At 42.0% G+C, this 18,333-nt stretch overlaps 1 protein-coding gene across 2 annotated transcripts in view; it reads right to left on the bottom strand.

Moving 5' to 3' along the window:
• Positions 1–17,356, bottom strand: part of SPTBN1 (spectrin beta, non-erythrocytic 1) — a 51,660-nt gene extending 34,304 nt beyond the window's left edge. For both annotated transcript variants that reach the window (XM_078858205.1, XM_078858207.1), the window contains exons 1-2: positions 17,099–17,356; positions 5,929–6,116 (exon numbers count right to left, since the gene is read on the bottom strand). In XM_078858205.1, coding sequence (XP_078714331.1) covers positions 5,929–6,082 — 154 coding nt within the window. In that variant the 5' untranslated portion in view covers positions 6,083–6,116; positions 17,099–17,356. The remainder of the gene's footprint in view (positions 1–5,928; positions 6,117–17,098) is intronic.
• Positions 17,357–18,333: the final 977 nt, after the last annotated feature.

The following is an 18,333-nucleotide window of genomic DNA, read 5'->3' as shown; positions in this document are numbered from 1 at the left end:
CTGTATAAGGATATCTTAATGGTGGTAATGAGTTAAAATTTTGGAATTGTATAAAGTGTATAGATTATTCTCATAGTCTCCATTACAGGCAATTCTTTTAAAGTGAAACAAAAATCCCCAAATCAATGAGTTTTCAGCACTGTACATACACTCCATACATCATAGAATTACACAGCATTACAAGATAGCCTCTGCCCATGTGCCCTTTTCAATGTGCTGTATGCTTGAATGTGTAGCTCTAAATCGAATGTTAGCAACAACAGAATTCATTGAGAAATACAACTGTGTACTATGTGGCAGTAAAGGTACACCTGCCTCGTAAAAGCATGCCTACACAGAGCAATGTAGTGTGTAACTTTTATTTGGCGACCTGCTCAGTTAAATTTCACAATCCTTTCTAAATATTTGTATGCTTAAGGGCCTCCCAAATGCTGTCGTAGTCACATGGGGCTTGTCTGACCATACTTCTCCTTGCTGGTCAGTACTGGTTGGTGAAGAGGGAGGCCAAGGAGCAGTTCTGGTATCAATCGCCATTGATGTGAGCAGTGGCCGGCAATCAAACTCAGGTCGCTGGGGTCGTAGCATAGTGCACGAACCACTGTGCCCCCCGCTCAGTTATATAATATTCCCACAATGGCAATTCAATGTTCTGAGCCAACTATACAGGTTGGTACACATTTTTATTTGGCTTTATCATGACGACAACCATCATCGCAACAGATGTTCACATCATTTTTTTTCTCAGCGTCATAATCTCTTTAGTGCCGTTTCCCTATCAGCAATCCACTTCCTTGGGTGTTGCCTTTTCGTTTTTTGACATGGTCCGTGTGGTGCAGGTGGTTGCATATGGGTACCACTTTGCTGATGTCTGCGTTTCAGCTGGTCTCCAGCCTGCATGACGTCATGCGCGTGGACGAAACCCGATCACAATGTGGATTAAGCTCAGCTGGCAACATCGCTGTTGGCGGTACAGGCGCGCTCGTATATTTTTTTCGTATGGGTGTTAAAAAGTCAGGAGAAATATTAACTTGCTCAGCGTTCCTTGAAAATGTGCCTGTAGAGAAACAGCCTTGCAACACAGGTGCGTTTTTTATGGTAAGATTAGGGGAATGTTGTCATTGCCTCGGATAATGGCACGTCAAGGGAACGATGACGATATTAACTGTTTGTAGTTGTTCGACCTAAAAGGATGAGCAGCAAAGGGGCATAACACGAATAGCAAGACAACAGCTATTAAAGCACTGACTTCAGACTTAGCTTGGTTTTTTTATTGCAGTAATTACAGTGTACAGCTACTTTAAGGAAAATGACTCACAATTTGACCTCAGCGTTGTTTTTGTCTTTTCAAATCCGGTGTACTCAAGGGGACTTTTATGCTGAAATCACACCAGCACCCTTTCTTGAGTTTAAACAATCAGCCTACAGAGCAGGTAGGACAGGTTTTGGGCCACACTGTAAATGCTAGTCAGCCGTGGAGACATGGCGGTGGTCCCTGCAACTGGTCCATTCCAGAATTGACAAGGGCAGCTTGGCAGTCAAATCCAGTTTTCTGTATCTTTTTACGCAAGAGTTTCCTCTGCGAGGCTTTTCCTACTGCAGCTGTTGTACTCCTTTTGTTACCTCGGGTACGCAGCTTATGGCAGGGACTGGAGGACAGATAGACAGACAGAAGTACAGGTTTTCCAACGAAACAAGCATTTGTGAACATGCTAACCCCCTCGCTTAATACCATAGCGGTCGCTGTGGATATATTTGAAGTATACAAGCAAAATAGATACAAATAAAAAACATGAAGGTTAAAACATTTAACGAGTCACGGTCTCTTGGTTTTCGTGATCCATGAAATTGTGCGGCTGCTGGTGGGTGCATGGCATGCCTCTCTTCATTTCAAGGGCTCGGTGATCATTGTATTCTTGTGTGGGAGAACAGTGACATAATTGTTCGGCAAACAAGAAACTCTTTAAAAAAAATTTCATTTCAATCACAAGATACGTTATTGCCAGTTGCAGTGTCTCTCGAGTCAGGTGATCACACCATTCTGGTTTTCCCACCACGTGCCTGCCCTCGAAATGAAAATAACTACTGTAACTTTTAAAAAATATAAAAGCCACTCGAACTGTCCGTTCATCAATCCATACAACACGTTATACTGGCACGATTGTAACAGAATCCTGTATTTTGTCCAAAATAAACGTACTGGTCGTTATCACTTCCACGCAAGTGATTGTCTATTGTTTTAATTGGTATCTGACAGTTGGGAGTCCAAATGCTTTTTACTCATTTTGGCTGAGAATTTTTCTGCAGTAATGGTCAGGTGATGTCACATTTGAATGATGGATAGATTTTTTTTTATTGAAAACTAGATAACATGCCAATCAGATGTCGTGTAGTACTTTGTAGAAATGGTGGAAATTTTTCAATGGTGTTTAACTCCTATTTTTTTAACACTGGATGGCATTCAAATTAATATATAGCTATGTGTTTCACAAGACTAAAGTTTACTTTCTTGTGCTAATATATGCACTGACCTGCCGTGTAAACACGGTGTACTTTACAGTCTGTAGCATACTTTCAGATATTTTCAGCACCAAGTTGAAAATAGATCCTTTTTTGCTCGAGGAATCAAGGAATTTTCCTCGTGACTTCGCGATGCCTCGCTGTGGGTGCGGGGAGCATGGGGGATCGGTTAAAAGTATCCAATTTTACAGTCAAGAAAAATGACTAATTTACTATATTTATGGATGGACGAGAAAAAATTTTTACAACTAAATTTAGTTTAAAAATTGTAAAAGCTGCATTAAAATGTGATGGAAACTACAAAAAAAAGAATCCCGTTTCTTCTCAACCATGAAGCTACACAGCTTTGGGCCGAGTTCCTGCTGGTGAATGCCTCGATCGGGCTGTGTCATTCAAGAGGAATTAAGTCCTGTATCTTCGAATGCCGCAGTAGGAAGATGTATACTTTAATGGTTTTTTTACTTCTTTCGCATCGTACGCAGCCTCCTGTGCTAATCGGAGGTGCAGGGGAAGGACAAAAAACTAAACACAAAAATCAGTTCTATAGAATGAGCTTTCAATTTTGATTTAATAGTGCATTGCTCCGGTGGCTTCCTAATATCGGAAGGACGATCGTTCCAGATGGCCGCAGAAGCACATTTGAAAGCACACGATGCAGTGACCGTCTTTGTTCGATAGCTAGACAAAAGCTGCTGCGAGGATGACCGGAGTTCACGTGATGGTTGCAACTCCTTGCCGAAATCAGCAAGGTATTGTGGTTCATTTGTGGTAAGCATTTTGAGTATAATGAATACAACCTCATAATGTATTGGTTCGGCAACCGGAAGCCAATGCAGCTTGGCGAGCACTGAATGGCAAAGAATTTAAATCAACGTCATAACCGCCAGATGCTGCAACTGACACAACCCTGCACAGATGCTGTTCACCAATAGATATACTGATATTGGAACCCATGATTTAAGTGAGATCTGCCAAGTGAAACTGTGTTGGTCAAGCGATGTCAGAATGATACTACTTCCAGGCAGAAAAAAATGCCTCAAATTTACAATTGTAAATATTTTAAAGCCACTGATTTTATGAGACTTGAGACGAAACTGCGCAAGAAAATTAAGCGCAAGTTGTAGCTAAGCCAGCTAGCATTCCCTGATTTAAAAAAAGGATCGCTTTATATAAAAAGGAGAAGTTGGTTAATGACTCAACCTTAGCAAAGCCATTGGCAGCATTACAAGGCATGCTGAGCATCACAGTGGTACAGAGCCAACAGAAACATGCGAAATAACTACATTTCATTCCAAGTTATGTCTATCGCAGCATTGGGTAAGTCTCATCAAAGATTTATTTTCGGATTGTACTGCATGTTGTTCAGCATGATGCCCGTCATTTCACTCCACGTGCTGGGAACTCGGTTGCTGAAGAAGCTCCCAGCCAGCACGTGGGAAGAAGCCACTCATCAGACACACAGAACAACAACTACGACCAACCCTACATGGCCGAAGGATGAGCTCTGCTAATTTTCTATTGTCGAAGTAGCAAGACAATGGTCCATATTTGTTTTTGGGTTTGGGCCACTAAATAAAAAAAACATGAACCATTGTAATGTTGACTACTTTTTTTAAGTTAGCACAGACACTATTTGCTGAGTGCACGTTTCTTTAGAGCATCCTAGTGGATAAATAAACGCATTTAATCTGTCTACCAAGCCTTGAAATATTAGCTTAATGTTGTGTTTTTCCAAGGGAAAAATCGAACCTCTTGGGCATACATTTTAAACAGCTCATTATACATAATGTGAAAGTAATTGTCCAGTTGAATTTTTAAAATATCAATACCGTACACATTCATAATACGGTCTATATTTGTTTTTACTCTTGGGCTGAAGGAACTGTGCCACGCCTCACTATGCATAGCTGTACCATGAGCTCAGCGGCTTTTGCCAACAGCAGGAGAAGCTGTGCAAACAGGGAGCCCCAGAGGAGAAAAAAACCTTGTAAAACACAGGGTCAGCTGGGAATGTCACACTGCACATTCAATTGCCATTTTTTGTTTATTTTTAAAGATCCTTTAACTTGTTAACGTTGATGCAAGTATTCTATATGGCCGGTTGAAAACAGTGCAGCAGTTGACACTATTGCCAAATAAATAGTTGTGTGAGCAATGCAAATCTGAAAACTTAAGCTCACTATAGATCTATAACACAAATTGAAGATTATAAACATTCCTAATGGGCAACCCATCCTATGAACTAGGTGAACCTTCCCCATCAGCCCTTCAAGCCACCTCTGTCAACCCCGCTCTCCTTCCTGTTGGTCCCTCCCTCATTGGCACATGGCAACGAGTGTCACTCACCTGACACTCACCAGATACCCATCTGGTGAGTGTCATCTGACATTCATGACACAGTCACTCAGCAGTCACCCATCAGACGGACATTTACCAAAACCTCACTGGACACTCACCAGACACCAATAAGCAGACACTCGCCACTCACCCGACACTCAACACGAACATCTACTCACTGGACAAATTGAAGAAAAACTCAGTTTAACACGTAGGCTTTCGCGACCAATATTACCAATAATAAAGTTTTTTTTGGGGTTAGATCGCGTAAATATAAACGACAAACTATAGCACGAGGCACTCTTTAACTGTACCATTGGCGACTGCAGATAGTGCAATATTGTATCTCGTCCAGCTGGGGGTGCACCACCCATCGTGCCTTGCAGGCAGCCACAGGGTTCTTTGACCGAGATCAATAAGGGTCAAGTCTAGGTAACTCCGATATAACCTGTGACTGATTGTGAGTGAGAGCACTACAACCACATCTCATGACGATAATGGTGGAGTGGTTTTGGAGGATATAGCTAACAACTAAAAGAACACACGGACAAATAAAATATGACGATGCCCTGAGCAAACATGGCCGCCCCAGGTTTGAAAATTACACTTATGGATTAAAACTGTTCCTTCCCTCCATAAAAAAAATACGATTGTGCGGTTTGTGCATTGAACTATTTTCGTGAAAGTACAGAACAGCAGGTGCCGTGTATCAAATTACTCCCACACTCACAATTCAAGGCAAACACACTGCAGTACAGGTACAAATCAGTCCTTTAGCACCCTCATAAGGACAGTCGGTACTACTGCATAGAGCCCCTCTGGCTAACTTAATAAAAAACAGAGTAAACTGAACAGAAGCCTACTTTATGTGAATGAAACATGTATGTTAAGATGGAATGTTACTTGCGTTTTCAGTTAAGTAAGTTGGCCTGATGTCAGTCGGGGAATTTGTTTTGTTTATTGTGAGAGTAGAGAGACATTTTTAGAAACAAACTGATAACTCTAAAGACAGCACAGCCTTGCCTTCACTCTGATCTACGTGTGTGAAGCGAGCGAGTGTAGCGGAGGCGGTACCAGCAAGAGCCTTGATTCGGGAGCGCTCAAAGAGCCTTGCCGAGCTGTTCTCATTGTCCCAGTCCTCCTCGCTTGCCTCCCATCGGTTGTTGATGCTCTCGTACTGCTGCTGTATGTCCATGCTGCCCTCCAGGTCTTTGCTTACCGCAGTCATGGCTGCGTTAGGCTCTTAGCTCCTCGAGAAAACCCTGCAGATTGGGACGTTGAGGAGAACAACAAAATTACTTCATTGCAGTCGTGAAAAAACCCCAAAATGATTTCAGCTATGCCAAGTTGTAATCTCAAACAGTACTGTTATAAACTGCCTGATACAAGGGAATTTTACAATTATAACATGACCTTTCATACCGTTGTAAAGTTTGCCAGCAATCTGCGCATGACACATTTTCTGCAGCTACACCCAAGTCAAGGGCAAAGGAGTTAACGCAACCTGTGATGCATGTCCTCTGGGTTGCTTTTGCACAATTTAAAAATAAATAATAACTTGAAGATTGTTGTTCATTTACTGATAGATGGAGGCCTGCCCATGCAGTGTTGGTAGTTAGAGGTTGTTGACCATACAAAACACGCTGGTCAGCGCGGGCTGGTGAAGGGTGCCCCAGGAATCATTCAGATATCACTCGCCACTGATAGTAGCCATGGCAGTGAATCAATTTGCAGTCATTGGGCTCATAGTGCAGTGCACTGGACCAATATAAATTGTCGCAAAGGTAAAAAGAACAGCCAACATTACACTTTACATTGTAAACCCATCTGTTTCATTCATTTTGGAGCTCTAAGAAGCAAAATGGTTAATCACTATAGTTACTAAATTTTGTAATGTACCAATTTAAAAACTGAGTGGATTATGGAGAGAGAGTGTAATCTGAGTAATCTGCAGCAAGCATCATTAGTACATGATGATGGGTATGAGTGACTAAACATCTGACGTCGGTAATACCCTGTGGTGTTACCAGACATTTACACAAATCGAACCATTGACCCGTTGCGAAATATCTCTGTGATGGCTGTTGCTGGTTTCCAAGCATGCAGCTTTATTTTCATATTATTATTTGGTTCTTTCGGTTAAGTCACGTCTAAAGATAAAATAATAAATTAAATTAAATAATAGAATACGACGTTTCGATTGCAACACAAGCAATCATCATCAGGTATAATGAAATAGCGACATAAAATCTAACCAGAAAACTATAGACAGACATATTAGCAGACAGATATCACCAAGATACATAGCGGGAGCAACACAGGTAACAGAGAGGGGTGATCGTCTCTGTGGGGTGGCCTTAAATAGAGAGAGGGGGGGGGGCAGAGAGAAGGAAGGTGGGTTAGAGAAACATTTTTGCATATCAATGAGTGGTCAACAGACGTGGTGCTGCACGGCAAGTAAGCCTGAAAATCAGGAGGACACACTAAAATTAAATAACCTACTAAAAATATCGAAATGTAATGTAATACAACACAGAGGGTCGGTCAACACACAATTAACGCATAGCCTGGTTGATTACGGATTTCAAAGATTGCTAAGTTAGAATTTAAGTGTGAACATTCTAAAGAGGACACAGGCAGAGAAAACAAGTCGCCAGAGAGAGAGAAAAAAGATAAGCTTAAAACTTCCCCGTAGAAGTGGTTCAATCTTAATTTTAGAACTTTCGTGACTGCAGGAATTATTATTTGGTTCTTTCGGTTAAGTCACGTCTAAAGATAAAATAATAAATTAAATTAAATAATAGAATACGACGTTTCGATTGCAACACAAAGAATCATCATCAGGTATAATGAAATAGCGACATAAAATCTAACCATTATACCTGATGATGATTGCTTGTGTTGCAATCGAAACGTCGTATTCTATTATTTAATTTAATTTATTATTTTATCTTTAGACGTGACTTAACCGAAAGAACCAAATAATAATTCCTGCAGTCACGAAAGTTCTAAAATTAAGATTTATTTTCATAATTCACTTTTTCGTTTAAGTAATGTGGCTGCACTAACCTCATGTACACCGTATATTTCAAACAATGTATTTTGAGCCAATGTTGACAACATTGACAGTGCACCATGCGTGTGGCTTTGTCATTGGTTTGTCATAACGGCAATGCTACAGACCACGTAACCGTATTGCGGTGACATAGCCCATCACGCCACTCGTGTCGCGACAAATTAAAAAGCAGTGTCCATAGCCATTCTGTTAAAATACAGCCGTAAAAAATCGATTCACTTGGCAAGAACACTTTTGAGTTCATACTAAATATCCCACCTGCTTCTAATGAAACGACTGTGGCACCATGTGCTTGTGCACGTGGTCTCTCTTTAGATTTCGTGTTTCTTACGTGCATTTAGATTCCTGATACAGATTAACCAAATAATGATGGAGAAAACACACTAAAATGTACACATACGCACCTCCGATTAGCAGGATTGGCTAAGTACAGCGCGAAATAAGTTCAACATACATGCATACCAGTTTCGTGAGATACATTTCTGATTACAAACTTAATACACTTATCTTACAAACACAGTGGAATAAACAAAGGTTTTTATGTAAGTTAATGTCAGTGTGGTAACAACTCAGCAACACATGAACAGCTTACCTTAGTGAATAATACGCAGATGCATTTTCCTCACACGGATCTACAAGGATTTAAATGCTTTAAATGCACTATAATTTCAAAATCAGGTTTTACTTCCTCGCCGACATCCACTCTTAATGTAATAATGCGATAGAATAAATAACCACATGACCCATTTCCATACCGGTATTGGACAGGGTTGAAATATTCAGTCACTAGTTTAGACTTCATGAATGCAATAAAGCTGAGGTGGACCACACATGCCATTCTATTTTTTTTATCAAGATTTTGGTCCAAAAAGCAGATTGTTATCAATCATAATCACATTGTCACAAATATTGTTTCAACGACCCTAGTTTCCAAACCCATCACCATGCCATGGCCTGCAGATACTGTAGTCAAAACATACCAAAATACTCTGAGGTCACACCTGAACTAAGACGATGCCTTTTTCACCAGACTAAGACTATCATTAATACCCCCAAACCAGTACATAGACTTAAACATTTATGTAAGTTCTTGAAACTAACATTTCAACTGAAAACTGTTGGGTTACTTAATCCTGGTGTAATTAATGTTATTTTGAATTAGCAATTACCAGCATAAAACGTTCAAGTCAAGATTCAGAAACGTAATGCCAAAAATAAGTGAAGATTGGCACCAAAAGTACAGCCATACCTCGGTATACGACCGCTTTGGAATACGTAGAATTTGGTATACATCGTGTTTTGACGAGAAAAAAGTCTTGGGATACGACGTCTTGCTTGGGATACGACGCGCTTGCTAGAACATGTATGGGTCGGGATGAGTCACCGCGTACAGTACCCGCGTACACAATACTGTTACGGCTCTAACAGTATTGTGTGGAATGACCAGACATGTCACACTTCAGGAACATTCTTAGAAGGCAAAAACAAATTTCAATGGACAGGTTTTTAGTAAAATTCAAACCTGGTGAGCCTCAACCAGATTTAAGTCAAGAAAAAAGACATAAAAGAGAAAAAAAAACAGAATTTCAGCTTCCTGACGTTTTAATGGAAGGGGACTCTCCTTCCAAAATATAACATCTCCTCCTCCCCTTCCTCACCACCATCGTCGTAGGCTATCAACTCCTCTCAGCAAGGTAAAGTGACGTTACATTTTATTTTTATTTATGTATGCCTTTTAGTAATAAGTAGTGTCTGAATTATTTTATACAACCCCATGAATGTATAATATGCTATATAAAATATAATTTCTTATACTCTGGAACGGATTATTTCCTTTCCCTTTATTTCTTACAGGAAAAATTTGTTTTGTATACGTCATTTTCGGTATAAGTCCTACCTTCTGGAACAAATTAACGACGTATACCGAGATACCACTGTATAGGTGAAAACGGTCACCGCTAGAGAAATGGCAATGTTGACTTGAAGTACATGGGATCAAAAGACAAATACAGGTCATGTTGGCACCAAAGGATAATTTGTTCCTGAGCTATGGAACCCATAGCTGCCTCGGGCTTTTATGATGGTACACATGGCCTGGGCACTATTCATCTCCAGAAGGGTATCGCTGTGACACACGTGTGTTAATGTCTGGACCAGATTTTGAGGATGCAAAGCATTCCTTCTCATCAAAGTAGTGCGAATGCGGCACATGTGTTGCCCTTTGAAATAGCATTTTGTGTATTAACAAGGTTTACATGCATTAGCATTAGCATGAAAAATATAGCACAATGTAACTTGTGCTATATCTATATATCTGTGTAGAAATTGTATCCTAGTAAAATACTGCATTCTTCACCATCAGGTATTTGATTAATATTGATTTATATAAAACACAAATACGAAATAAATGTTGAGTGTCTTATAGTTGACCCCATCAAGGGCAACAACAAATACGAGTATTTAATGTCTTCCACTATTCATCCTTTTGATGTGCAATCAATATTTATTAAAATGTTTACCACTGCATTTAAGTGCTCCTGGTAAACAATGCCAAGTAGGCCTTCAAGTCTCCATATGCTGTAACTTAGACTCCCAGATCAATTTAAGTGAATTGCTTTGTGGTTCTGCTTGAAATGGTGGGACAGGACCACTTGTGTAGTGATATCATTTATATGTTTAATAACCTAACATGTTTAAAATATCCTCAAAAATATATAATTTGGTGAGTACCAAACCGTCCATGGATTGTGAGAATGAGTACATATAATGATATAGGAAAGTGCTGTTGTTTAATTAAAAAAAAATACACCCAAAGACGGCACACATAGAAATACTGCGGAGGAAATATACACGAATTGTATATTTGCCACAATCTTATCGCTAACCCTTTGGCCAATAGCTCATATCGGTTTCCTCTCCAGCCACATTCTAGATCTTATATTCAACCAAATACCTTTTGGCTGAAACCACCTCATACCACACATACCACTGTCAGGTCAAACATATTTCAACAATGACATGTGTAAACATATTCATTCTAGAAAAGTACAGTATGTCTTGTGGGTTTTAAACAGTACCTCAATGATAAAAATGTTAATAGCATTAGTGTAATATGTTTTACAAAGACACATAATATTCAAGTTTACCTAACTCAAAACATGTTCAGGAGAGGATTTGGTGATGAGAGAAAAAAATGTGCTGGTAAAACATTTGGTGATGCCAATTAAAACTGGATAAACAGCTTGAACTAAATTACCCTTGTCCATGCTAATCTCATAATCTTTTCGTACAAAGATTACAGTGGCAGAGGAACTCCTAGAATAAATTCTTAAGTTAACAATTTCCTGCAGAGCTATCATTAACTTGTGTTTACAATTATAGAAAGAATTTTACGCACGACCTTACAAAGACCAAGTCGATCACCACCACTTTTGTTGGGCTGAATGGCTGTTAACATGTATAAAAAAATGCCTCTGTTGCCAGATTGTATGATAACATTACACATATGGTACCTTAATATGAATTGATTATTAATGTAGCCAACACCACATACGTCATTAAACAAGGTCGTGCATGTAAAAATGGCTGCATTTTATTATATGTAATCCAACCATCAGGCTGGAAAAGTACTTCAAAACATTGTAATGTTTTACTCTGCCACCCATTTTCAGATGATAGGCAAAAAATGCTCATAAACATATACATTCACTGAATAATGTGCTTGTTTTGTGCTCACAAAAATATGGAAATACTCTCACTAAACATTGCATGTGCCACAAATCGCTCTGACTGCGGGACATTAGTTACAGCATGGTCAATGCATTGCCGTCCATGATTCGGTTATTTATCCATTTTTATCTCTCCAAGTTTCATCCTTAAGAATGCAGCAATGAGTTCAGAACTATTATTTTAACATGACTGCACATCTAATTAATTTAAACTTTTCTTTAAAAAAAATCACGTTCCATTAGTAAAATTCTACAAGAAATTCAGCAAAGGCAGAAATAGCAAATACAATACTATATTATGCTGAAACTAAAAGCAATGGTTTAGTACTCTTAGGTTAGGATGGTGTAGTGGTTGGCGCATTGTTACGAACCAAATGACCTGACATTACACGGCCATGACTAACATTCATGATGAGTGATATTTGCACAGATCCTCATTCCTCCCTTCACCAACCCACACCGACCAGAATCCTGAAGTATGTCAAACAAACCTTCATCTCATTCACAGGCCATTGACAAAGAGCTGTAAACATCTTAACATGAAAATGTAGCACAGCTATGATGCCAATGCAACCAAGGAGGCAGTGGTCATGCCAAGAGAAGTCACATTTTGGTGCAAGTGATTTATTGTTTGAGAGTATAGCTGCTCCCTGCAACAGAATTGCTGAGACAAATTCCAGTTGAAAGGATAACTGTGGTAGATGGTGGTTGATCCTTTCTAGTGATGGGTGGTGACCCACTTTCCAGTCTGCACGTAGCCCATCTAACACCATTCACTTCAATGCTCCTGTGTTATTAATATATAAAGGTTTGCCTCTTCCATTACAACAACTTGACTGATAACTTACTATAGATACTCAGTACTGATCTTGAAATGATCAAAACTCTGCTAATGCTGCAAGTCGATCATGAAAAATAAACTTAAGAGCAAAGTGATCAAGCAGAATGTGATATACGAGCCCACAAATGTATTTGTCCAATCCTATTTTGGTAACAATGTGAATATTAGTGTTGAGAAATGTATTTGAACTTCAAACAAAACACATCAATTATAGGTTATTATACAACGCCATGGCAACACAGCATTTAACTTGGTTTCAATTATGCAAATTATTAAATTTCGGGAACATTCCTAGTAGGATCGCCAGTGATCCAGTACAGGTTTCTAAATCTCTCACAACTACAATCTAAACAGGTAATTGAAAAGAATACACGTATACAGGTACACAACAGGAAGCATATGCCCATTAGATGCCTGTATTTCCATGTAAGTCTGCTTGGTAGAAGTTTTCAAACAAGGATATGTTCACAGCCCATTTTCATTTCTGCCACCCTCAGATTAATCAGAATAACCTAGACATTAATACAATGTGCTTATTTGAGTTTTACAGGGAGCAATTAGAGGGCAAAGTCCTTTAAGTGAGACATTGCTGAACATAAACAACATGATCTTGTATAGTTCAAATAGGGCAATAATTATAAAAGTGAGCAAACATTTATAAAATCAAGGTATTACTCTTTTACCCACGGTTCAAAAAGCTAAAGAAAACACGCAATCACTGTATATCTTTAAATATTACAATACAAATGTATATAGAATACAAATAACTAGAGTATTTCCAAAGTGCACAATTCCATTTGTAGAGCCAAAAACCTCATTCATTTTAGACAAGAGCATTTGGTATTTTTGGACCCCTTTAGTGGAAACTATTGACAAAAACCCCTATAAACCACCAATGATTTATGTTCATATAGGATTGGGTGTTACTGAGGCCCCCTGTGACCATAAGGCCCAATTGTGGCTGCTGGTATTATCGGTTATATAAAAAAAATATTTCTGATACATACAAGAGGTTTATACATTACAGAGTTTGGTTTATATATGTCTTGCCCATTGGTTTTTATTACAATATGAGACATGCTGTCCAGACATTAATTACATTATATGCCGCTGGCCTGTCCCTGAGGAAAGGCAAAATATCAGCATGAATCACTTGCTTTTGAACTAAAAGCGCTCAAGTATCCTTGGTATAACATCAATAGGCGGAGAGCCCCGGCCCATGGCACAATGGCAGGTGTCTCCATGCAAGAGGAGACAGAGATTTTTGGGTGATCACGTTTACCACTGGATAAAAACGTGCAAATGTTCTGCATTTGTTAAGTGCTTTCACACTATTTTCAAATATTTTAGCAGCAAAACATTACATTCCAGCACAACATAGTCGCGTTAATATTTCAAAGCTTAGCTTTTGTGTGTGTAGGTGGAATGATGTTTACAGGAAAACAGACATCCAAAAAGTGAGAAAATTGCAAACAGCTTTATGTAAATACAGTACGAGTGTTCAACAATTTGTGGGAATGTAATTTGTTGTGGATGCTATACAATGCTACTACAGAACAAAATAATTAGTTTGTACTCAGAGAGCATAAATCAATAACATATTGAATTACATTTTCTTTTTCAAATCCACCATCTGTCCTAGCATTAAATATTATCCGTACATTTTATTGCCCTTACAATCGAAAATGTGTCCTTGGAATAATTCTGTGGCAGTATTTTATTGGTTGAGTGTGATGGCATTTATATAACATGTTATAGTTATAAGATTGGCTGATGTATTAACATACTCAAATGTATTGCTTTTAAAGTTATGGTTTGTGAGTGGCATTGCAGGCAGGGCCCAGGAGAGAGGCAAGAGGTGAATGGTGGTTTTGTAAAAAATGCCAACCACAAAAAAAAACACATTAACAATTTGCTGAAAGTCACCCATAACTTGGCACAATACCATTTTAATACTTTAAGTCACACATTATAATCGGCTTTGGTGCTTGCATCATGCGGGCAAAAACACAGCACATCCATACACATTTGTTCCTCGTGAAACTTAGCAGAACACACGCAATATTATTTTCTCATGTTCACTCTGCCGCTTTACACATTGGCTCAACAGATCCAAGAATGGGGACCGGCAGACGCCCCTGGGGTTCCCATCTGCTAAGGAAAGGGGAGCCACCCCTGCGGTAGCAGGGCCGAGACTGAGGGCCCATTGTGAGGAGGGCACACACTCCACCCGCACAAGAAGCCAGGGGCAGCAGCCACGCCCTGGGCGGTGCTGCTGCTGCTACTACTAGACCGGGCCGAATGGCGAGTAGCATTACCGTCCCCACCTTTAATATGAAGGCAACAACGGCGAGTGGTTCATGCGGCTCCCAAGTAAAATGTGCAAGCGCTAAGGCAGTGGTAATTAAAGCGTCTTAAAATATCCCTAAGGCATAAGCCTGCCTCTCTTCCTGAATTATCAGCAGCCTCTGAGTAGACACTGTAGGGTAAAAAGTCATGCCATACGGGTTAGCAGGCCAGTATTGTAAGTTCCCAGGTCATATAGCAACAATTCAGTGTGTCAGAGAGTACATGCTATCATGCGTGGTTTATATACTTGAGCTGTGGTTATTAGAATATTAAATCCAGTTTATTGAATCGCACAGTCCAGGTTATGAAGTCATTTGGCGTGGGATATTGGGTCAAGAGGTGCATGTTATTAGGTCATGGAGTGCGGGTTATAGGGTTCTTGGTGTTGGTTACTGGGTCGTGGAGATACATGTTATTGGGTAATGGAGTGCCCGTTATTGGGAGCTGCTCTCCCAAATGCATATCCTTCCTGCCCCCAGTGACCCACGTCCTCATCCCCAGGGAAATGATGGGAGAGGATCCGCGGAAACGATGGAGGTGACATCAGATAAACTATTTGAGATGTCAGGGTGAAGGACAAGATGCGAGATGGATAAGCATGCCAAGAAAATGCAGATAAATAGAAAGTTGAAAATGGGGAGGCGAGATGTGACGTTGAAGATACGAGATCGATGTTATATGATGGGGAAGATGGGTGATATGAGAAAATACATAGGTTGGAGATAGAGACGTTAAAAGAATGAGGAACGTGCTAATAAATTGGATGAACTATGAAGATGAAGTAAAGGAGACGGGAGGATAAATAGGAATGTGAAAGGATGGTAACGGAGATGTCAGAGAGATGAGTCATAGAGGGCACATGGGGGAAGGGTAAGATAACAGATTAGGATCATTAGGTGATGGAGATATAATCACGATAGAGGAGATAAGATGGGTAAAGAGGGAGATTTGAATAAAATGGAGGCAGGACGAAAATGGATGAGAGGAAAACAAAGATTAAATGTCGAAGATACACGATTCATGTGGGGTGATGGAAGGATGAGTGATGGAAATGAGTGAAATAGAGACAGGGTATAGAGTGCACTGTACAAAAGTGAGGGGGATGGGAAAGATAGACGCAACTGTACTGTGAAGAAGTGAGGGATATGAAGGAGATACGAGATGGAGGAGACGTAAGTTTGCAGTAAGACGAAAGAAATGCAAGAAATAAAATGCCTAAGTGGAGATGGGAACAATACGGAGATGATATTGTGGATATGGCGGGATAAATGTGATGGATGAAGCAAAGCATTGTGATGGAAGATTTTAAAGAGATGGAGGAGACGTGAGACGGATGAGGGAGATGACAATAAAACAGAGAGAAAGCTGAAATATTGAGAAGTGGGGAAGATACGAGATGAATATCGGAGATGGAGGACAAACGCGGTGGGGGATGGGAATGATGGAACGGGAATAGAGGCGGGAGTGGAGGAGATGGGCACAGGCTTAGCCTCACGAACGTTTGCGGGTTAATGAACAAATCACGCAATTAAGAAAACACACGCACGTATCATCATCATCATTATTATTATTCCCCGACGCCGCAATAACAATGAGGTAACGGCAATGCAAATAAGAAAGATTTCAGCAAATGAATGAAAATGACGTCTTGTGTGAAATGCCTCCGCGCCCCGACCGCTCCCATCACAATGGGCGGCGAGCCGAGGGGTGGTGCTGATGAGAATAATGTTTGGGGAATGAAGGCATAGAAGACGATAACGACGACGGACATCGTTTGGCGAGAAGCTGCTTAAAGTATGGGCGATGATGAGAGGTGGCTGCGGCGGCGTTGAGGAGAACGAGATAATCAACGAGCGTTAAGGAGAGAGAAATCGCGTGGGAGAGGCCAAAACGGGGGCGTCCATGACAACAACAACCACCACCACGCCGCACCGTTACACGGCGGCCGTAGCAGACGAGAGCCACGCATCCTTCCTTCCTTCGTGCACACAATCGACACAATCGCCCCGTGAATATCCGACGAAGATTATTGCGCAGAGGGCACTTTGCTGCGGTACCAATACCGCAGCACAGCAACGCAACGGCCGCCGCCGCCGCATACAAATACGGGCACGACCACAGATTTACGGCAAACACATTCACTGTGAAACGCTACACATCTCCGCTAGACGTGCACACAAAGAGCCACGTTATAGTGTGTTATCCTCGCGCGTGTGTTCGTCTACAATGCGATGGGAGAATTCGACTGACCTCCCCGCGAAGGCGACGTTCTTGCTTCTCTCTTCCCCCAGCTGCTCGGCTATGGCTGATGTCGCTGCTGCTGCTTGTACGGGGAGTATAAAGGGAGGTAGGGGGGGGAGGAGGAGGAGGAGAAGAAACGTGGCGAGCTTCTCCCTCTCTCAATTGTGTCGTCTGTCTGTGGTCCTTATCCCCGTCTCTGGTGGATCACGGTCTGTGGACCGTGGGTGCCGTCATGAGCAGCGGCAGCAGGAGGAGGAGGGCCCAACCCCAGGCACGACGTAATGATCCACCCCCCCACCACCACCTCCCCCCTCACCCCCCCACCACCACCTCCCCCCTCACCCCCCCACCACCACCTCCCCCCTCACCCCCCCACCACCACCTCCCCCCTCACCCCCCCACCACCACCTCCCCCCTCACCCCCCCACCACCACCTCCCCCCTCACCCCCCCACCACCACCTCCCCCCTCACCCCCCCACCACCACCTCCCCCCTCACCCCCCCACCACCACCTCCCCCCTCACCCCCCCACCACCACCTCCCCCCTCACCCCCCCACCACCACCTCACCCCCCCCACCACCACCTCCCCCCTCACCCCCCCACCACCACCTCCCCCCTCACCCCCCCCCACCACCACCTCCTCCCTCACCCCCCCACCACCACCTCCCCCCTCACCCCCCCACCACCACCTCCCCCCTCACCCCCCCACCACCACCTCCCCCCTCACCCCCCCCACCACCACCTCCCCCCTCACCCCCCCACCACCACCTCCCCCCTCACCCCCCCACCACCACCTCCCCCCTCACCCCCCCACCACCACCTCCCCCCTCACCCCCCCACCACCACCTCCCCCCTCACCCCCCCACCACCACCTCACCCCCCCCACCACCACCTCCCCCCTCACCCCCCCACCACCACCTCCCCCCTCACCCCCCCACCACCACCTCCTCCCTCACCCCCCCCGCTTGTACCAGAGTGAATCTCAAACATCGGGGCTGGGCTCGGCCGTATGTATGTGTGTGTGTTGTTGGCAATGGATTTTTTTAGATAGATACCGTTATATTTTTTTTTTAAACACCCACGATTTTTACGTTGTTATTAATTTTATCAGGGTTACGTCTCTCGGTTTTTTTTTCGTGTGTAATGTGTTTTTACTCTTCGACCAACAGAGAGGATCTGGGAGCGGTTTTAGTTTCGGAGGAATGTTGGTCAGTGGAGGGATGGAGAAGGCTGGGGTGGGGGG

The sequence above is a fragment of the Lampetra fluviatilis genome, chromosome 7, assembly GCF_964198595.1.
Source record: "Lampetra fluviatilis chromosome 7, kcLamFluv1.1, whole genome shotgun sequence".
Classification (NCBI taxonomy): Eukaryota; Metazoa; Chordata; class Hyperoartia; order Petromyzontiformes; family Petromyzontidae; genus Lampetra; species Lampetra fluviatilis.
This window is presented reverse-complemented; position numbering and strand designations above follow the sequence as displayed.